This window comes from Schistocerca serialis, chromosome 11 (assembly GCF_023864345.2).
Source record: "Schistocerca serialis cubense isolate TAMUIC-IGC-003099 chromosome 11, iqSchSeri2.2, whole genome shotgun sequence".
NCBI lineage: Eukaryota > Metazoa > Arthropoda > Insecta > Orthoptera > Acrididae > Schistocerca > Schistocerca serialis.
In genome coordinates this window covers 90,687,956-90,711,042 of record NC_064648.1, presented here as the reverse complement: position 1 = coordinate 90,711,042, position 23,087 = coordinate 90,687,956, and the positions used below count along the sequence as shown (strand labels likewise).

Here is a 23,087-nt window from a genome sequence, read left to right as displayed (position 1 = left end):
CAATCAATAAGGATGTTTCTTGCAAGAAGCTTAAGAAACATACAGGACGAGAGCCGAGAAATGGTCCCGAAAGGTGTGGTTTTCATTCACGACAATGTTCAACCACACACTGCGAATGTGACAGAACGATTCCTTCAGAGCTTTGGCAGGAATATTTTTGGCCATCCTCTGTTCAGTCCTGACCTCGCTCCTAGTGATTTTCATTTCTTCCGGCACCTGAAGTCATTCCTCGGTGGTAAGCACTTCAACAACGATGAAGAGGTAAAAGAACACGTTACACTGTGGTGAGGAAATTATGTGACAATACTTATATCATGCTATGAGAAACGTCTGGAAAACTACAGGGGCTATGTTGAAAACCAGTGTAAGCGATAGATTTTTGTGAAATAAATTGCTTTCTTTATCTGTATTCGATTTCCTTTTATTACCAAATCGAACTTACTTTCCGAACTACCCTCGTAGAGAGAACAGCAGATCCATTCCTCCATCCCAACTCCATTCTTCGACAATGAGCAGTAGAATAAGTATTGAGAGGCCTACATCAGCATGTGGGTTCAATTTGATCTAACTTTAACGTCATGGTGCCACTACATGGGATACGGAGTGTAAAAAATATTTTGGATTACTCATCACTGGCGTAGTTTAATGTAAACATGTTTACCAATACTCTTAACCACAGGAAACTGTTACATACAAGGGTTGTTCATTAAATAATGTCCCACAATTTTGTCTCATAATCTCTTTCAAATTCTGAAGGTGGCAGGGGTAAAATACAGGGAGCAAAAGGCTATTTACAATTTGCACAGAAACCAGATGGCAGTTATAAGAGTCGAGGGACATGAAAGGGAAGCAGTGGTTGGGAAGGAGTGAGACAGGGTTGTAGTCTCTCCCCGATGCTATTCAATCTGTATATTGAGCAAGCAGTAAAGGAAATGAAACAAAAGTTCGGAGTAGGTATTAAAATCCATGGAGAAGAAATAAAAACTTTGAGGTTCACCGATGACATTGTAATTCTGTCAGAGACAGCAAAGGACTTGGAAGAGCAGTTGAACGGTATGGACAGTGTCTTGAAAGGAGGGTACAAGATGAACATCAACAAAAGCAAAATGAGTATAGTGGAATGTAGTCAAATTAAGTCAGGTGATACTGAGGGAATTAGATTACGAAATGAGACACTTAAAGTGGTAAAGGAGTTTTGCTATTTGGGGAGCAAAATAACTGATGATGGTCGAAGTAGAGAGGATATAAAATGTAAACTGGCAATGGCAAGGAAAGCGTTTCTGAAGAAGAGAAATTTGTTAAAATCGAGTATGGATTTAAGCGTCAGGAAGTCATTTCTGAAAGTATTTGTATGGAGTGTAGCCATGTATGGAAGTGAAACATGGACGATAAATAGTTTGGACAAGGAGAGAATAGAAGCTTTTGGAATGTGGTGCTACAGAGGAATGCTGAAGATTAGATGGGTAGATCACGTAACTAATGAGGAGGTATTGAATAGAATTGGGGAGAAGAGGAGTTTGTGGCACAACTTGACTAGAAGAAGGGATCGGTTGGTAGGACATGTTCTGAGGCATCAAGGGATCACCAATTTAGTACTAGAGGGCAGCGTGGAGGGTAAAAATTGTAGAGGGAGACCAAGAGATGAATACACTAAACATTCAGAAGGATGTAAGCTTCAGTAAGTACTGGGAGATGAAGAAGCTCACACAGGATAGAGTAGCATGGAGAGCTGCATCAAACCATTCTCAGGACTGAATGCCACAACAACAACAACAACAATGTATTTAACCTTAAGAGTTAGAATTTGATGACTATACCAATCAAAATTTATTTTACATGTGACAAAAGGCCTTCTTCTGAATTATGCAAAAGACACACACACACACACACACACACACACACACACACACACACACACACAAAATTTGTGACTGTGTGTGTTCATTTTTGTTTCCTCCTCAAAATGATGCACTCAGGTTTCGACACCTTTAACAAGCCATGGCACAAAGGCAGCCCCATTGGCCTCAAATTATTCCAATATTTCAGACAAAATAGCTTTTCTTTGCATTTTGTGCTCTGTTGTGAGCATTTGTTGAACCAAACAGGGTCACCTTTGAATATCTGATAGTCTCAGCTATAGTGTAAACACCGACGAGCCAAAACATTATGACCACTGCCACTGTGAGGTTGGATCTCACCAGGTGGCGTTGTGGGCACATGATGTGGTAACAACAGTATGTAAGCTGGGCAGACATGGACAGGGGATCACCCTAGTGAAGATATGGGCTGAAAATGGGGAAATCCATTGAGATAAGCAACTTTTATAAAGGGCATATTATTATTTTGAAGAGTGCGTGAACAAGTATCTCAAAAACGGCAAAACTGGTCAAATGCTACTGTTGTGAGCATCTATCGAAAGAGGCAGAAGTGCAGTGAAACTACTGCTAGGTTGGACACCCACAACTTTTCACAGAATGTGGGGTTCAGAGGCTTGTCTGCTCTGCAAAGTAGAACAGATGGTGACCTGTGGCATCTCTGCTGAAAGTGCACAATACTGGTGCACGCACAAATGTTTCGGAGCACACACTTCGTCGTACATTATCTAACATGGAGCTCCACAGCAGGCCACTCCTACATGTTCAACTGTCAATCAATGGAAACGTTAATCGAAGACACGCTGACAGCTGCAAACCCCCTGCATCCCTTCACGCTTGACGTCTCCCCTGACGGCAATGTCACCTTTCAGCAGTTTAACTGTCCGTTTCTTGGAGCGAGAACTGCACTACACAGCAGTGGTCTGAGGTGAACTATCGTGAACTCGCGTTGATGTCTCTGTGACCAGGTTCACCTGATGTAAATCCTATGAAACACATCCGGACCACTACTGGGTGCCATCATGTTGTTGTTGTTGTTGTTGTTGTTGTGGTCTTCAGTCCTGAGACTGGTTTGATGCAGCTCTCCATGCCACTCTATCCTGTGCAAGCCTTTTCATCTCCCAGTACCTATTGCAACCTACATCCTTCTGAATCTGCTTAGTGTATTCATCTCTTGGTCTCCCTCTACGATTTTTACCCTCCACGCTGCCCTCCAATACTAAATTGGTGATCCCTTGATGCCTCAGAACATGTCCTACCAACCGATCCCTTCTTCTGGTCAAGTTGTGCCACAAACTTCTCTTCTCCCCAATCCTATTCAATACTTCCTCATTAGTTATGTGATCTACCCATCTAATCTTCAGCATTCTTCTGTAGCACCACATTTCGAAAGCTTCTATTCTCTTCTTGTCCAAACTATTTATCGTCCATGTTTCACTTCCATACATGGCTACACTCCATACAAATACTTTCAGAAATGACTTCCTGACACTTAAATCAATACTGGATGTTAACAAATTTCTCTTCTTCAGAAACGCTTTCCTTGCCATTGCCAGCCTACATTTTATATCCTCTCTACTTCGACCATCATCAGTTATTTTGCTCCCCAAATAGCAAAACTCCTTTACTACTTTAAGTGCCTCATTTCCTAATCTAATTCCCTCAGCATCACCCGACTTAATTAGACTACATTCCATTATCCTTGTTTTGCTTTTGTTGATGTTCATCTTATACCCTCCTTTCAAGACACTGTCCATTCCATTCAACTGCTCTTCCAAGTCCTTTGCTGTCTCTGACAGAATTACAATGTCATCGGCGAACCTCAAAGTTTTTATTTCTTCTCCATGAATTTTAATACCTACCCCGAATTTTTCTTTTGTTTCCTTTACTGCTTGCTCAATATACAGATTGAACAACATCGGGGAGAGGCTACAACCCTGTCTTACTCCCTTCCCAACCACTGCTTCCCTTTCATGTCCCTCGACTCTTATAACTGCCATCTGGTTTCTGTACAAATTGTAAATAGCCTTTCGCTCCCTGTATTTTACCCCTGCCACCTTCAGAATTTGAAAGAGAGTATTCCAGTCAACATTGTCAAAAGCTTTCTCTAAGTCTACAAATGCTAGAAACGTAGGTTTGCCTTTCCTTAATCTTTCTTCTAAGATAAGTCGTAAGGTCAGTATTGCCTCACGTGTTCCAGTGTTTCTACGGAATCCAAACTGATCTTCCCCGAGGTTGGCTTCTACTAGTTTTTCCATTCGTCTGTAAAGAATTCGTGTTAGTATTTTGCAGCTGTGGCTTATTAAACTGATTGTTCGGTAATTTTCACATCTGTCAATCTGTCAACACCTGCTTTCTTTGGGATTGGAATTATTATATTCTTCTTGAAGTCTGAGGGTATTTCGCCTGTTTCATACATCTTGCTCACCAGATGGTAGAGTTTTGTCAGGACTGGCTCTCCCACGGCCGTCAGTAGTTCCAATGGAATATTGTCTACTCCGGGGGCCTTGTTTCGACTCAGGTCTTTCAGTGCTCTGTCAAACTCTTCACGCAGTATCGTATCTCCCATTTCATCTTCATCTACATCCTCTTCCATTTCCATAATATTGTCCTCAAGTACATCGCCCTTGTATAGACCCTCTATATACTCCTTCCACCTTTCTGCTTTCCCTTCTTTGCTTAGAACTGGGTTTCCATCTGAGCTCTTGATATTCATACAAGTCGTTCTCTTATCTCCAAAGGTCTCTTTAATTTTCCTGTAGGCGGTATCTATCTTACCCCTAGTGAGATAGGCCGCTACATCCTTACATTTGTCCTCTAGCCATCCCTGTTTAGCCATTTTGCACTTCCTGTCGATCTCGTTTTTGAGACGTTTGTATTCCTTTTTGCCTGTTTCACTTACCGCATTTTTATATTTTCTCCTTTCATCAATTAAATTCAATATTTCTTCTGTTACCCAAGGATTTCTACTAGCCCTCGTCTTTTTACCTACTTGATCCTCTGCTGCCTTCACTACTTCATCCCTCAAAGCTACCCATTCTTCTTCTACTGTATTTATTTCCCCTATTCCTGTCAATTGCTCCCTTATGCTCTCCCTGAATCTCTGTACAACCTCTGGTTCTTTCAGTTTATCCAGGTCCCATCTCCTTAAATTCCCACCTTTTTGCAGTTTCTTCAGTTTTAATCTACAGGTCATAACCAATAGATTGTGGTCAGAGTCCACATCTGCCCCTGGAAATGTCTTACAATTTAAAACCTGGTTCCTAAATCTCTGTCTTACCATTATATAATCTATCTGATACCTTTTAGTATCTCCAGGGTTCTTCCATGTATACAACCTTCTTTCATGATTCTTAAACCAAGTGTTAGTTATGATTATGTTGTGCTCTGTGCAAAATTCTACCAGGCGGCTTCCTCTTTCATTTCTGTCCCCCAATCCATATTCACCTACTATGTTTCCTTCTCTCCCTTTTCCTACACTCGAATTCCAGTCACCCATGACTATTAAATTTTCGTCTCCCTTCACAATCTGAATAATTTCTTTTATTTCATCATACATTTCTTCAATTTCTTCGTCATCTGCAGAGCTAGTTGGCATATAAACTTGTACTACTGTAGTAGGTGTGGGCTTCGTATCTATCTTGGCCACAATAATGCGTTCACTATGCTGTTTGTAGTAGCTTACCCGCATTCCTATTTTCCTATTCATTATTAAACCTACTCCTGCATTACCTCTATTTGATTTTGTGTTTATAACCCTGTAGTCACCTGACCAGAAGTCTTGTTCCTCCTGCCACCGAACTTCACTAATTCCCACTATATCTAACTTCAACCTATCCATTTCCCTTTTTAAATTTTCTAACCTACCTGCCCGATTAAGGTGCCATCATTGCGTACGCAAATCAGCAGCCAATTATTTACACAAATTACATGACCTGTGCAAAGAAAAAGGCATGGGAAGAGTTTACAAAAAAACTTGAAGAAGATGTGAAGAGCAATAAGAAAATGTTCTATAAAATGATGAAAAATAAAAGGAAGGCTTCTGAAGTACCAGTAAAGATGGAAACAGAGGACGGTAACATTATTGAAGATCCAGGGAATATAAAAGATCTCTGGAAAGAATATTTTAAGAAGCTGTTAAATGCTGAGGAGCAGGTACATGAGGAAACAACAAATAATGGAGAAATTGAGAGAAGTTGGGAAGTAGAATTAGGACAAATTACACGGGAAGAAATTGAAAAAGCTGTGAAGAAGATGAATGGGGGGAAAGCCCCAGGACCTGATGAAGTATCAGTGGACATGATAAGAGCAACAGGTCCAGTGGGAATGCAGTGGCTGTATAGAGTACTATCAAGTGTGTGGAGAAATAGTACAATACCTGACGACTGGAGAACAGGAGACATTGTTTCCATCTTCAAGAAAGGCAATAAAAGACTTTGTTAAAACTACAGAGGAATAACCCTTATGAGACATACAGTCAAGATTTTTGAAAGAATTTTACTAAATTGAATAAGTGAAAAGATAGAAAAGGAGCTGACTGAAGAACAGCACGGGTTTAGGAAAGGAAGAAGCACGATCGACCTGATATTTTCTATCCGTCAATTGATGGAAAAAAGTTGAGAGTATAACAAAAGGGTGATAATGGTTTTTATAGACATAGAAAAGGCATATGACTCAGTTGACAGGGAAAGACTCTGGGAAGAAATGAAGAATATAGATATAGAAGATGGATACATTAATGTTATAAAGACAACATACAGAGGACACAATTGTAGAATTAGAACACCATTGGGGAACTCTGAATACTTAGAAATAAGACAAGGACTTAAGCAAGGAAGTATTCTATCTCCTGCACTTTTTAATGTTGTGATGGAGGGAATGAATAGGGCAGTTAAAGATATAGTAAAAGAAAAAGACAAAAAGATGATATGATAATATGGGTTGATAAAGAGGTAGATATACAGTTACAGCTTGATGTGTGGAAGGAAATAATGAAAAGGTATGGATTAAAAATAAATAAAGATAAGAGTGAAGTAATGGTATTTGGAAGAGAGAAAGGAATCAATGGAAATATTACCTCGAATGGAGAAACCCTCAAAGTAGTAGAAAGTTTCACTTATTTAGGGAATGAGATATCTAGGGATGGAAGAATAACTAACGAAATTAATAGGAGGTTACAGAAGGGAGGCAATTTCTACCAAACAATAAAACACCTGATTTGGAATAAAGAAGTTTCAGAAAGAGCAAAACTCCTTATGTATAAGAATTATTACATCCCTATTGTCACCTATGGTGGAGAAACATGGACAATGACAGAAAGGGACTGGAGCAAACTGCAAGCAGGGGAAATGAAATTTCTCAGAGCAGTTCAGGGAAAAACAAGAATGGACAGAGTAAGCAATGTAGAGATTAGAAAGGACCTCAAACAAGAAAGTATGAGAGAAGAAATTGAAAGAAAGAGGTTAAGATGAGGATGCATGGGCAGAGACTCCCCAAAATTATGGAAGAACTAAAGATGGATGGGAAAAGACTTAGAGAGCGCCCAAGAACATGGTGGAAAATGGGAGTGAGAATATCTGTAGAAAGGAGAGGTGTGACCTGGCAGCAAGTGGAGGAAGAAAAGTGGTGGGAGGACCGAGCCAAATGGAGAGGACTCTTCGACACCCAGACCTGGCAGTAACTGGAGCGGGATTCGGATATAGATAGATAGACACGACCTGTGCATAGATATCTAATGCCACATACATACACAAACCTACCAACAAATTGCAGATCCCTAATACACAGAATCAGTGATGTATTTCATTCCAAAGATGGGAAAACAAGCTATTATGCAGGTGGCCATAACGTTTTGACTCATCAGTATACACTTCAATGATCTCCGGTATCTGCAGAGACAACTGTCAAGATAAGATGATGCGGCATCCACACGATTCACCATGCTGGGTGCAGTGGCTGTGGCAGGATGCCCCGAACGTGGCTGATCTTCGAACTCAGTTTTTGCACTGCCTCAGACTTTAACTCTCTTAACTCATTGGGGCAAAAGCACTCCTGTCAACAGCATCATTATCGTACACTGCACACAAATTCCTACGGGTGTTCACTGTGCTGTGTCAAAACGCACGGGTTACATTCACCCTTACTAGTGCTGAGCATCCTACCTGATAACTTAATAACAACACCTGGTGGTTACTGTAAATATACGTGTACAATGTGTTAAGAAAGAAAATATGTTGCAGATGATCTGAGAGCATCAACGAAAGAAAAAAAGGATAACTGCAGATGGTGAGCATGTGTGACATCAGCGATGCACCAACTCGCCATAACTGGGTCCGTAGATGATGCCTGAGCGACACACAGCAGCTGGCCGCTGTCTTAGATGAGCGGCAGCATCAATGAATAATTAATTAATTGTTAAAAGTTGGCATGGCGTTGCATGTTTGACGTAAAAATGGTTCCTATTGTAGGGTGTAAAGAGTTAGTTAGTTCCCAAGTAGGCCTCTCACCAACTAAGTGGATACAGGATCTGGTCTGATAGTAGAGCGACCCACTGTGTGGTGTATTGAGGCACTGCAGCTGGCAGTTAAGGCTTGGGAGAGGGAAAGAAGTTTTGATTAGTAGAACCAGTATTTTAATTTGTTGCAGCTCATCGAGGCAGTGTGACTATTTAGTTTGTTATGCCCCTGTTTATGTACGTGGCTGGGACGGTTGTTTCCACCCAAAGTTGAATGTACAGAGATTCTGTGTGATTTTATGAATAGTCACTGGTGATACACTGGTTTTGGCGAATTTAGGTGTTCGTACTATCAATTGATTGTTGCCCTGCAGACAGTTCCGATCAAAAGAAATAGTTTGCTGTGGTAAAACCAGCGTGCGCCTGGTTAGAGACAGAAGTAGATTTGTAGGTGCTGAGTTTTTGTGAATCGGTGAAATTGATATCCAGTCCGTGGTGGACGATTAATGGTTGCAGCTCACCCAGAGGTAATTGGGTTGTTAGCTGTCTAATTCGATTGGTTTGGGAGCGATTGATGTGTGTGTTGAGAAGGTGAAACCTTGAACACATTTTTGTTGTCGTTTAAGCACCATAATCCTACAGCGGACCTAGCATGGGCTCGTACAGACTCTAACTGTTTCTCCGTAGTATAATAGATTGCACCAGTAGTGGAGCTGATAAGCGGCGAAAATAAAGGAACCATTTTACAAGCAGCACACAGCTAAACAAAAACTTGATTAGCCCAAGTGACGAGTGGCTGAATTCAAGTTAGGGAACTTAGCAGGTCGCGTGTCATCAACACCTGAAGAGGTTCAGATGATGTGACTTACCAGACGAAAGCGTTGGTATGTTGATAGAGACACTAACAAACACAAACACACAAAATTCAAGCTTTCGCAACCAACGGTTGCTTCATCAGGAAAGAGGGAAGCAGAGGGAAAGACGAAAGGATGTGGGTTTTAAGGGAGAGAGTAAGGAGTCATTCCAATACCGGGAGCGGAAAGACTTACCTTCGAGGGAAAAAGGGACTGGTATACACTCGCACACAAAAACACACATATCAATCCGCACATATACAGACACAAGCAGACATATGTAAAGGCAAAGAATTTGGGCAGAGATGTCAGTCGGCGCAGAAGAACAGAGACAAAGATGTGGTTGAATGACAGGTGAGGTATGAGCGGCGGCAACTTGAAATTAGTGGAGGTTGAGGCCTGGTGGGTAACGGAAGAGAGGATATATTGAAGGGCAAGTTCCCATCTCCGGAGTTCTGATAGGTTGGTGTTAGTGGGAAGTATCCAGATAACCCGGACGGTGTAACACTGTGCCGAGATGTGCTGGCCATGCACTGAGGCATGTTTAGCCACAGGGTGATCCTCATTACCAACAAACACTGTCTGCCTGTGTCCGTTCATGCGAATGGACAGTTTGTCTGCTTGTGTCTGTATATGTGTGGATGGATATGTGTGTGTGTGTGTGTGTGTGTGTGTGTGTGTGTGTGCGCGCGCGAGTGTATACCCATCCTTTTTTCCCCCTAAGGTAAGTCTTTCCGCTCCCGGGATTGGAATGACTCCTTACCCTCTCCCTTAAAACCCACATCCTTTCGTCTTTCCCTCTCCTTCCCTCTTTCCTGATGAGGAAACAGTTTGTTGCGAAAGCTTGAATTTTGTGTGTATGTTTGTGTGTCTGTCGACCTGCCAGCACTTTCATTTGGTAAGTCACATCATCTTTTATATATATATATATATATATATATATATATATATATATATATATATATATATATATATACAAAAAAAATAGACACATTAATATGACCACCGCATATGTTCAATGTGTGTCAGTGTCAGGAAGTCATTTCTGAAAGTATTTGTATGGAGTGTAGCTATGTATGGAAGTGAAACATGGACGATAAATAGTTTGGACGAGAAGAGAATAGAAGCTTTCGAAATGTGGTGCTAGAGAAGAATGCTGAAGATTAGATGGGTACATCACATAACTAATGAGGAAGTATTGAATAGGATTGGGGAGAAGAGAAGTTTGTGGCACAACTTGACCAGAAGAAGGGATCAGTTGGTAGGACGTGTGTTGAGGCATCAAGGGATCACCAATTTAGTATTGGAGGGCAGTGTGGAGGGTAAAAATCGTAGAGGGAGACCAAGAGATGAATACACTAAGCAGATTCAGAAGGATGTAGGTTGCAGTAGGTACTGGGAGATGAAGAAGCTTGCACAGGATAGAGGAGCATGGAGAGCTGCATCAAACCAGTCTCAGGACTGAAGACCACAACAACAACAACATGTTCGATGTCAACGGGCAATAACCATCCATAGACAGCCGATGGCAGAACTAGCAGTGGAGGATATGTATAAAGTACCGGGTGACCAAAAAATCAGTATAAATTTGAAAACTGAATAAATCACGGAATAATGTAGATAGAGAGGTACAAATTGACACACATGCTTGGAATGACATGGGGTTTTAATAGAACCAAAAAAAAAATACAAATGTTCAAAAAATGTCCGACAGATGGCGCTTCATCTGATCAGAATAGCAATAATTAGCATAACAAAGTAAGACAAAGCAAAGATGATGTTCTTTACAAGAAATGCTCAATATGTCCACATCATTCCTCAACAATAGCTGTAGTTGAGGAATAATGTTGTGAACAGCACTGTAAAGCATGTCCGGAGTTATGGTGAGGCATTGGCGTCGGATGTTGTCTTTCAGCATCCCTAGAGATGTCGGTCGATCACGATACACTTGTGACTTCAGGTAACCCCAAAGTCAATAATCGCACAGACTGAGGTCTGGGGACCTGGAAGGCCAAGTATGACGAAAGTGGCGGCTGAGCACACGATCATCACCAAACGACATGCGCAAGAGATCTTTCACGCGTCTAGCAATATGGAGTGTTTCTTTTTTTTTTTTTTTTTTTAATTCTAATAAAAACCCCATGTCATTCCATCATGTGCGTCAATTTTTACCCCTCTATCTACATTATTCCGTGGTTTATTATGTTTTCAAGTTTATACTGACTTTTTGATCACCCAGTATGTTGTGGGGGAAGGGGAGGATGCATAAAACAGTGCAGTCATTGTCATAATGCACAAATGGAGCAATTTATCTGATGTCTAAAAGGACGTGATCACTAAGAGTGAAAGCATTTCCGAAACAGCTAAGTTTGTAAACTGTTCATGTGCCACCATCTTTAAAGTATACCATGCGTGGCAAATGACACTTTCCAAAACTGGTTCTGAGGCAGCTGTGGCGCACCACGGGACACGGACAACAGTGGCGATCAACAGCTGCCGAGGTGTTTACGGGTGAAAAGATGTGCAACTGTCGAGCAACTGACCACGCATTTGGAACATGGGGCTTCCAACAGTCATCATCATCATCTAAGACTGATTATGCCTTTTAGTGTTCAGTCTGGAGCGTAGTCCCCCTTATAAAATTCCTCCATGATCCCCTATTCAGTGCTAACATTGGTCCCTCTTCTGATGTTAAGCCTTTTACTTCAAAATCATTCTTAACCGAATCCAGGTACCTTCTCGTTGGTCTACCCCGACTCCTCCTACTCTCTACTGCTGAACCCATGACTCTCTTGGGTAACTTTGCTTCTCCCATGTGTGTAACATGACCAGACCATCTAAGCCTGTTCGCGCTGACTGCTACATCTATAGAGTTCATTCCCAGTTTTTCTTTGATTTCCTCATTGTGGACACCCTCCTGCCATTGTTCCCATCTACAAGTACCTGCAATCATCCTAGCTACTTTCATATCCGTAACCTCAACCTTATTGATAAGGTAACCTGAATCCACCCAGCTTTCGCTCCCATACAACAAAGTTGGTCGAAAGATTGAACAGTGCACAGATAACTTGGTCTTGGTACTGACTTCCATCTTGCAGAAGAGAGTAGATCGTAGCTGAGCGCTCACTGCATTAGCTTTGCTACACCTCGCTTCCAGTTCCTTCACTATGATGCCATCCTGTGAGAATATGCATCCTAAGTACTTGAAACCGTCCACGTGTTCTAACTTTGTTCCTCCTATTTGGCACTCAATCCGTTTATATCTCTTTCCCACTGACATTACTTTCGTTTTGGAGATGCTAATCTTCATACCATAGTCCTTGCATTTCTGATCCAGCTCTGAAATGTTACTTTGCAAACTTTCAATCGAATCTGCCATCACAACTAAGTCATCCGCATATGCAAGACTGCTTATTTTGTGTTCACATATCTTAATCTCGCCCAGCCAGTCCATTGTTTTCAACATATGATCCATAAATAAGATGAACAACAGTGGAGACAGGTTGCAACCTTGTCTTACCCCTGAAACTACTCTGAACCATGAACTCAATTTACCGTCAACTCTAACTGCTGCCTGACTATCCATGTAAAGACCTTTAATTGCTTGCAAAAGTTTGCCTCCTATTCCATAATCTTGTAGAACAGACAATAACTTCCTCCTAGGAACCCGGTCATATGCCCTTTCTAGATCTATAAAGCATAGATACAATTCCCTGTTCCACTCGTAACACTTCTCCATTATTTGCCGTAAGCTAAAGATCTGGTCCTGACAACCTCTAAGAGGGCTAAACCCGCACTGATTTTCATCCAATTTGTCCTCAACTGATACTCGCACTTTCCTTTCAACAATACCTGAGAAGATTTTACCCACAACACTGATTAAAGAGATACCTCTGTAGTTGTTACAATCTTTTCTGTTTCCACGTTTAAAGATTGGTGTGATTACTGCTTTCGTCCAGTTTGATGGAACCTGTCCAGACTCCCACGCCATCTCAATTATCCTGTGAAGCCATTTAAGAACTGACATTCCACTGTATCTGATGAGTTCCGACTTTATTTCATCCACCCCAGCCGCTTTATTGCACTGCAATCTACTGACCATTTTCTCCACTTCGTCAAATGTGATCCTATTTTCACCATCATTCCTATCCCATTGTACATTGAAATCTGAAACATTACTGATCGTATTTTCACCTACATTGAGCAACTCTTCAAAATATTCTCTCAATCTGCCCAAGGCATCGACAGGATTCACCAGCACCAAAATACTTGTCATTTCCTTCTTACCTCCCTTTCGAAGACTGCTAATTACACTCCAGAATGATTTTCCAGCAGCTTGACCCAAAATCTCCAACCTGTTTCCAAAGTCTTCCCAAGATTTTTTCTTGGCTGCTGCAATTATCTGTTTGGCTTTGTTTCTTTCTTCAACATAACTTTCTCTTCCAACATAACTTTCTCTTCTAACAATGTCTCCTCCAAAACTGTTCAGCAAACGTTGCTTCACCTGGGCCTCTGCATCAGATACCCGGTTCATGTCCCCATGCTGACTGCTCTTCATCGGTGTCGAAGGCTGGAATTTGCGTGCGAATACTGCAACTGGAGCACTGAGTGGCAGTAGGTGGTCTTTTCAGATGAATCATACTTTATGCTCCACTGGACAGACGGATGTTAGCACGTACAGAGTGAAACATCTGAAAGAAACCACCCTGCAATCGGGAGAGAGCATTATGGTCTGGGGAATGTTTTCATGGCATTCCCTGGGTGATTTTCTCATTCTGGAAGGCACACTGGATCAACACAAATATGCATCTACCCCTGCGGACCACGTCCACCCCTACGTGCATTTTATTTTCCCTCTGCATTACGGCATCTACCAGTAGGACAATGCAACGTGTCACACAGCTCACAGTGTACATGCAAGGTTCAAAGGACACCTTTACTGTACTCCCATGGCCACCAAACTCTCAAGATTTAAGCCTAATCGAGGATATGTGGGATCACATTGGCACAGTTTCACATCCCTGGAGTTACCTCACAGAACCTCAGTGACACTCTTCCTGCACATCTCACAGCCATACTGCAAAAAATGGTTCTTCAGGCTTCTGACAGATGGTCACATTAATGTGACTGGAGTGTATAATACTCCCACTGCAAATGAATGTGTGCCATGCAATTTCTAGCCCACTACAAACCTTTCTATCCACCTTGGCAGCATGTACGTCAATTTTGCCAATTATTTCACTCTTTCTTCTCATTTAGCCTCGTTGTTGTTGTTGTGGTCCTCAGTCCTGAGGCTGGTTTGATGCAGCTCTCCATGCTACTCTAGCCTGTGCAAGCTTCATCATCTCCCAGTGCCTACTGCAACCTACATCCTTCTGAATCTGTTTAGTGTATTCGTCTCTTGGTCTCTCTCTACGATTTTTACCCTCCACGCTGCCCTCCAATACTAAATTGGTGATCCCTTGATGCCTCACAACATGTCCTACCAACTGATCCTTTCTTCTAGTCAAGTTGTGCCACAAACTTCTCTTCTCCCCAATCCTATTCAATACCTCCTCATTAGTTATACGATCTACCCATCTAATCTTCAGCATTCTTCTGTAGCATCACATTTCGAAAGCATCTATTCTCTTCTTGTCCAAACTATTAGCCTCACAAGGTTAAATTAACTCTTTTCTAGAACTCTCCACAACAGAAAATTCTAAGAACTGAACTTGGAATCTACAGTTCAATACGGAAGCATCCGATCCGGCCCATCTGCTTTAACCCATGGCGTCACAAATATGGCGGAAACGACCATAAACCACGATTTCAATATGGCACATATAAAGTCGTTACGTACACATTATCAGGACGAAAATACATCAAAAAACAAACACACACACTTTCCACAAAAAGCCTAATGACACTAACGGGACAAGCACAGAAAATGGGGTGTTTTTGGGTGGGGGCAAACTAAATATAAACAAATTTAGACACCCACCTCCATACAAAACCACACAAAACGACAAAAAAAACCAAAATCACAAAACTCCCCAAATACCACTAAACACAATATCATTTGGAATCGGACACTTCCCTTGACCTATACAGCTCAACAGTAGCTTCCGATCCCATAAATTAGGATCAAACACTACCCTTAACAGCTTCCAATCCCATAAATTAGGTACAAACACTTCCCTTGGCCTATATAGCTCAAAAACATCTCCCGATACCAATACCAACATACACAGCCACACACTGGGATCGAACACTTCCCTTCACCTGCGCAGTGTTAATTTTATCCTTCATATCCATCCCTGAACAAAAACAACAACCGATTAATTTTACTAAAATTACCACACGATGTGCAGCGAACAACACTAAATTAACCTTGACACAAAATCGTTAACTCACAAACGAATTCCACTACAAACACAGCCGACACTCGAACAATTCTTGATAATGAGCAAAAGCAAACTGAGCCCATTACACAATACAAACGAAAACCTGAACATACCACCAAAGAGCACAACAAACCACAACACGACGAGATCTACAAACACGCCACACTCACAAACCAAACTCCAAGCCGTCATGACGTCACACACAACAACACCCTAACGTCACTGGTCAAAGCCGACGCGTGGAATCGGACGGTTCTGTCGACCCCAATTATGCTAGCAACTAAACCAGTGGGTTGGTCGTGGGAAACTACTGTTAACTAGACACATCTTTATGCTGCTAATCTATCAAGTAATTGCATTTTCTTTCCAGCTGTTCTTTTCTGGAGTGACATTATCTGTGAATGCACTGGGTTACTCCACAATGTGATACTAACAGAGAAAACAGTGTGAAAATAAGCAAAGTAAATGAGATTTTGTATTTCAGTGTAAAGAGCAGAGGAGATTATTCTTGGAGCCAAGTTACTTATCATGTCATTTAATTTCTGCTTAACAGGATGTTACAGAGGCAGAAATTATTAAATTTCTTTAGATATTGAGATAGGGTCAGAGCACAAAATTTTCAATACAAACGTTAACACAACAATCAAAATTATGTACAGTGGGGTAAGACAGGTATGGACAGCATTTTAATAAATACATCATTAACTAACAATAATATATATCCAGAAAATATCATATGTGTTGTACAATCACAAATAATACTACACTATATAGCCTGAGGTCTAGCTTAGGTTGAAAGGTAATAAGTATGTAGTGGGTTGGTGTGGCAAATGAATATGTCACACAATAAGAAGCTTTATTGCAGAATGAAGATTGTGGTGACAGACAGATACATAGCATTGGCCAAGGTCTAGGTTATGTTGGAAGGTTATAATTTGTTTGTGATTTGGTGAAGCCAAAACAATGTGAATGTAAAATAATATTTTGTCTTGGAATATGTAACGGATTTTGCACTGTCCAAAAAAACAGCAAAGCACCAGGAACTGAAGGAATAACTGCAAAACTGTTGAAAAATGGGGGAATTGGTCTCCATAAACTTACCACGCAGATATAAAATCAGGAAAGAATCCCAGAAGAGTGGATCTTGGGTGTACTCCAACAAGACATAAGGAAGTACGCAAAGTTTGTTTGAATTACTGAGGAATCACTCTGCTATGTGTAACCTATAAGATTCTCTCTAATATTATATAACTATAAAAAAAAAAATTCCGTATTTTGCTTATTTTCATTCTATTATGTTGTATCGCATCATATTCTGGGGTAATTCGTCAAACCACGCAAAAGTTTTGAGAGTGAAGAAGTGTGTATTAAACTCATTTGTGGTGAACATTCAAGAACATCATGTAGAAATCTGTTCAATGAACTGGGTATTATAACCACTGCTTCTCAGTATATTTATTTATTAATGAAATTTATTGCAAATAATGTGTGTGTATTTCCAACTAATAGCTCAATACATAGTATCAATACTAGGAATACAAACAATCTACACTCATGTTCATAAATTAAGGATGATGCTGCTACATGGTGAAACAATGCTCTGGTGGGTGGTTTGCAGGTTTAAATCACCTTGACCATGCAGTGCATTTGAACTGCGGTTGTCATATGGTGGCGCTGGCAGCAGTCCACATACACAGAGGTGTGTTGCTGCATGTCAGAGTACGGTGCAGCGAGTAAGTATGCAGACGTTTCAGACATGCTAATGGTGACTATGTGTTGAAAATGGCTCGAAGAACACATATTGATGACGTTATGAGGGTTAGAATACTAGGGCGACTGCAGGCTGGTCAAACACAGCAGGTAGCAGCACGGGCCCACCATGTGCCACGAATTGTGATCTCAAGATTATGGCAATGATTCCAGTAGACAGGAAATGTGTCCAGGCACTACAATACTGGACGTCCACAGTGTACAACACCACAAGAAGTGGCAGACGGCCATGGAGTACTGCAGGTAGCCTTGCTCGGAATCTTACCGCAGCCACTGGAACAGTTGTCTCCAGACACACAGTCTACAGACAACTGAACAGACACGGTTTATTTGCCCGGAGACCTGCAAGGTGCATTCCACAGACCATCTGTCACAGGAGAGCTCATAAAGCCTGGTGTCAAGAACACAGTACATGGTCATTGGAACAGTGGTCCCAGGTTATGTTCACGGATGAGTCCAGGTACAGTCTGACCAGTGAATCTCACCAGGTTTTCATCTGGCATGAACCAGGAACCAGATACTAACCCTTTAATGTCCTTGAAAGGGACCTGTATGGAGGTCGTGGTTTGATGGTGTGGGGGTGGGATTATGATTGGTGCACGTACACACTTGTATGTCTTTGACAGAGAAACTGTAACAGGTCACGTACATTGGGACATCATTTTGCGCCAGTATGTCTGCCTTTTCAGGAGTGCAGTGGGTCCCACCTTCCTCCTGATGGACGTTAACGCACGGCCCCACTGAGCTGCCAGCATGGAGGAGTACCTTGAAACAGAAGATATCAGGCGAATGGAGTGGCCTGCCTGTTCTCCAGACCTAAACCCCATTGAGCATGTCTGGGATGCTCTCGGTCGACGTATCGCTGCACGTCTTCAAACCCCTACGACACTTCAGGAGCTCCGACAGGCACTGGTGCAAGAATGGGAGGCTATACCCCGGCAGCTGCTCGACCATCTGATCCAGAGTATGCCAACCCGTTGTGCTGCCTTTGTACGTGTGCACGGTGATCACATCCCATACTGATGTCGGGGTACATGCGCAGGAAACAGTGGCGTTTTGTAGCACATGTGTTTCGGGATGGTTTTCTCAACTTATCACCAATACCGTGGACTTACAGATTGGTGTCGTGTGTGTTCCCTATGTGCTTATGCTATTAGCGCCAGTTTTGTGTAGTACCACGTTGTGTGGCACCACATTCTGCAATTATCCTTAATTTATGAGCATGAGTGTACATGAAGACCTAAGCCACTTACTTTGGTACAAAAAGGGGTCCAATATTAAGGAAAACACATATTCAATCAATTGCCAGCAACCATTAAAAACTTGCTTTTGGATACAGTAGAGTTTATACAGAGTATGAAAGACTTGTTGATAGGAAATTCCTTCTACATTACAAATGTACATCTTCATAGGGACTGTTAGACCAACTTATGTAAAAATCTCTGTTACATTTCAGTTTTGACAGCACTTGGTCACAACAGTCAATATTAGGTATGTTGCATATGATAGATTTATTAAAAGTGCATAAATATGTTTCATTCTGACAGTGTATTAATTCTGTAAATATTAGCTGTTCCATTTTACTATAATGTTTTCACATATTTTGACAGTCTCGTGACACATGATCTGGGCAGTGAATATTATATTAAAAGTTCTATGTTGTTTTTATGTTATACTTTTTGACATGTTCCACACTCATGAGAGACATCTCATGTTTGGCCCTATGGAACAAACACCGAATCTAATCTAAAACAGGTTAGTCCACATGCAGAAGATATTTTGGGAGAATATCTGTGTGAATATTGGTATAGTAGGTCAACAACGGATCAGATATTTATACTGAGGCAAACACACGAAAAGGCATACGAGTATAATATTGAGCTTCATAACCCCTTTATAGACTTCAAGCAGGCCTTCGAAAGTCTTGATAGGGCAGAAATGCTGACTGATTTGCTACTGCTTGGTATACCATTTACGTATGTTTCAATTATCCTAGCAACATTGGCTAGTTCCAAGGCTGCAATGCAAGTGGTTGACGAACTCATTAAATTGTTTATTAGTACAGGAGTCAGACAAGGGGACATCCTCTCTACAATGCTTTTTAATCTGACTCTTGAAGCAACCATTCGAAAGCTTCATATATCTGGTTACTTAGGCACAAAGTAAAGCCAGATGGGGGCATATGTTGATGATGTAGCAATTATTAGCAAAAGAAGAGTTTCAGTAGAAAGAGCAATATGTGAGCTGAAAGAAGTGACACTACATAGAGGCCTCAACCTCGCTACAGAGAATTTTTTACAGTATCATTTTTAATATTTATATTGGGGTGCACTAAACGAAAACGTAATAGAAAGGTTTGGGACAGTGTGTTAAAAACAAATACTTTGGGAAATTCTAAATTCCAAGGAAACAACAGTTTAGAAATCATTAATAACGTAATACTCAATATGTTCACGTTTTTAGCTGAGTTAGCCACAGAGTTATTGTAACATTTAAAACCAAATACTTTTTTAAAATCTGAATGGGCGGAAAAGTACGAGATATGTTGATTCATTTATGAGTCAGATCGAAGTCGCGTTTTTGTTTCCGTAATTCAATGAAAATGAGTGGTGTTTTGACACATTAATAGGTTTGAAACGGGGCTGTTCCGTTTTATTATCATTTGTTTCCAAACTAATGACATTTAACATGAGTGTCAAAGACCGACTTGTGTGTGTGTTCAAAACGTGGTTCAAAATAATACCCATGGCAACAGAACAGAAGTTGTAAACTACTGTATGTCGGTCCACACGTAACGATTGGTCACTAAGTGACAACTCTAAAATGTACAGTAATGAGGTGTACACTAAATGAAGTCCTACATTGTGGCATAAATTCGAACTGCATTAATTATTCGTGGCGTTCACTTCCTCCAGATTTCTCTTCCACACAGCCCTTAACAAACATTAATATTAACAGATATAACTGTGACAGAGTAGCACAATTAAGATTACATAAGTTTTTCTTATCTTTGTTTTCGCTCTCACCATTCATTTCTGAAGCCCAATTCAGAGAAATCTATGGCAAGACCCGACGGAAAAGAACACCGGCACGGATTTTCCCATTTGCACGCACGCTTCTTGTTCTTCAGGGAATCACAAGGCACAAAAAATACCGAGAGACAGGCACTCAAAGCTAAAAAATAGGCAGTTTCGCGCAACAACATATTCGCCGAGGACAGACTGGCCTGGACTACTCCCCGTAAAAAACAAACATTACACCTGCGAATCACAAGATCAACAGATGACAAAAGAGCAACGATATTTGCGGGCACTGAACAAAAACATGGGAAAAGCGATGATGTTTTTGAATGTAAACAAGTGTCCGAAATAACCCTTCCTGTTTCTTGTGAATGTTTTATGCTACGAGATATTATTTATTTGTAAATGTTACACAATTTTTTCTTACACGTGAAGTAACTTGTCAAATGCGTGCCTGTAGTTTGTCCTGGCTTCTCTGTTATAATTAGTCGACGCTGTCATGAGAGTTTTAAGAGGAATACAGCTGTTGACGCGCAAACCTTCAGTGTACTTGTGTGTTATAAACGACGAACACAAAAAATATATAAAAAGATGTCTTTCTGTGGAATGTTACTTAAAAATAAAATTGAATCACGCTCATTTTGTGCACAGATGCTTTTAAGAAACTGCACCGTCATTAACTTTAATTCTATTTCCTCCAATCTTTAGAGGAATCAGGGAAGTTCTCTACACCAGATACTTATCAACAGCCTACAGCGTAAAATGCTATCTCTATAACAGCTTATAGCTTTACTTGTTAAAGAAAAAAAAAACAATAATACAAAGTGCTAGTTACACTTCTTCAATTTCACCCATATCTCTTTAATAACCTACCCTAATCAACAATAAACCTAGAGTGTTGTAGTATCTTAACTGGGGTAAGGAATTACTCAAGAAGTAATTGCTTAACCTTAAACCATACGAAAATAAGTCTAATGCACTTTCATTCATTTGGTCCATATGATCTGATATTAAACAGTGTGCTACAGATGTTGGACAAAATATAGTAATATGTATTGCAGCATGTTTATTTAAAGGTCTACTTAACTGAGTGGGTGACGTGTTACACATCAACATAACTAGCAAGTTTACTGTTCTAAGTATTCCTTTTTATATAAAGTAAAAATAGTGACAACAAATAAGGCTTCATGGCTTCACAAAGCTGTTTATTGTCTTGAAAAGGCTTTATACATTTGGGGAGCTTTTTGACAAGGTTGTGTGTTTGTAACACATGCAGGTTAGAGTTTGTTCTAGTGATGTTTGTGAATTTCTCTGTTTTCTTTAAGTCTGCATTAGTTGGTACTGTGTGGTCTTCTAAGAATTTTACTGTCTTGAGAACATGTAACCAAAGCAATACTAGGATCTACAGGTTACAGAAAAAGGGGTTTGCAAAAGTCTTTAGTTTTGTTTCCATTAATGATGCTCATGGCTCTCTTCTGGATTCCAAAAGTGCTGAGGGCAGCTTGAAAATTATCACGGAATATCATACCATTTTTTTAGGCCAGCCTGTACGCATGCACTTATTAGGCTGCTGATTTCTGGCTGTTGCAAGCTTGCAGCACACACAGTGCATTGATCAGTATATTTATTCCATAATTGGTTATTTTATAATATCAGTCCCAGGTATTTTAATTCAGTGTTAGTTGGTTGGTTATATACCGTTAAAAGTGGTTGAGAGGGGCTTGTGTTGCATGTGGAAGCTTGTGGAAATAGTACTGAGCCCTGAGGCACACCTTGATCAACAGTTTTACTGCCAGATAATCAATTACTGAACTGAGTTGTTTGTGGGTGTATGTACTTAAGTGTGTGTTATTGTTTAAGAATGAAGTATTCCATTTGTTTGTAAGTCCTCCGGTACCATACTGTTCAATTTCGTTCAGGAATGCTTTTGTGATCCACTGTGTCCAAAGGCTTTGAAAGATAATGAAATATACTTATAGTGGGTCGTTTTGTATCTAGTTGTTGTTGTTGTGGTCTTCAGTCCTGAGACTGGTTTGATGCAGCTCTCCATGCTACTCTATCCTGTGCAAGCTGCTTCATCTCCCAGTACCTCCTGCAGCCTACATCCTTCTGAATCTGCTTAGTGTATTCATCTCTTGGTCTCCCTCTATGATTTTTATCTTCCACGCTGCCCTCCAATGCTAAATTTGTGATCCCTCGATGCCTCAGAACATGTCCTACCAACCGATCCCTTCTTTTTGTCAAGTTGTGCCACAAACTCCTCTTCTCCCCAATTCTATTCAATACCTCCTCATTAGTTACGTGATCTACCCATCTAATCTTCAGCATTCTTCTGTAGCACCACATTTCGAAAGCTTCTATTCTCTTCTTGTCTAAACTATTTATTGTCCATGTTTCACTTCCATACATGGCTACACTCCATACAAATACTTTCAGAAAAGACTTCCTGACACTTAAATCTATACTCGATGTTAACAAATTCCTCTCCTTCAGAAACGCTTTCCTTGTCATTGCCAGTCTACATTTTATATTCGCTCTACTTCCACCATCATCAGTTATTTTGCTCCACAAATAGCAAAACTCCTTTACTACTTTAAGTGTCTCATTTCCTAATCTAATTCCCTCAGCATCACCTGATTTAATTCGACTGCATTCCAATGTCCTCATTTTACTTTTGTTGATGTTCATCTTATACCCTCCTGTCCACTCCGTTCAACTACTCTTCCAAG

The 23,087-nt window shown here is 40.7% G+C and overlaps 1 protein-coding gene across 1 annotated transcript in view; it reads right to left on the bottom strand.

The window, feature by feature from the left end:
• LOC126427171 (cation-dependent mannose-6-phosphate receptor-like) overlaps positions 1–20,606 on the bottom strand; it is a 133,585-nt gene extending 112,979 nt beyond the window's left edge. Inside the window, exon 1 of the mRNA XM_050089398.1 lies at positions 20,365–20,606. Coding sequence (XP_049945355.1) covers positions 20,365–20,543 — 179 coding nt within the window. The 5' untranslated portion in view covers positions 20,544–20,606. The remainder of the gene's footprint in view (positions 1–20,364) is intronic.
• Between the last annotated feature and the right edge of the window lie 2,481 nt (positions 20,607–23,087).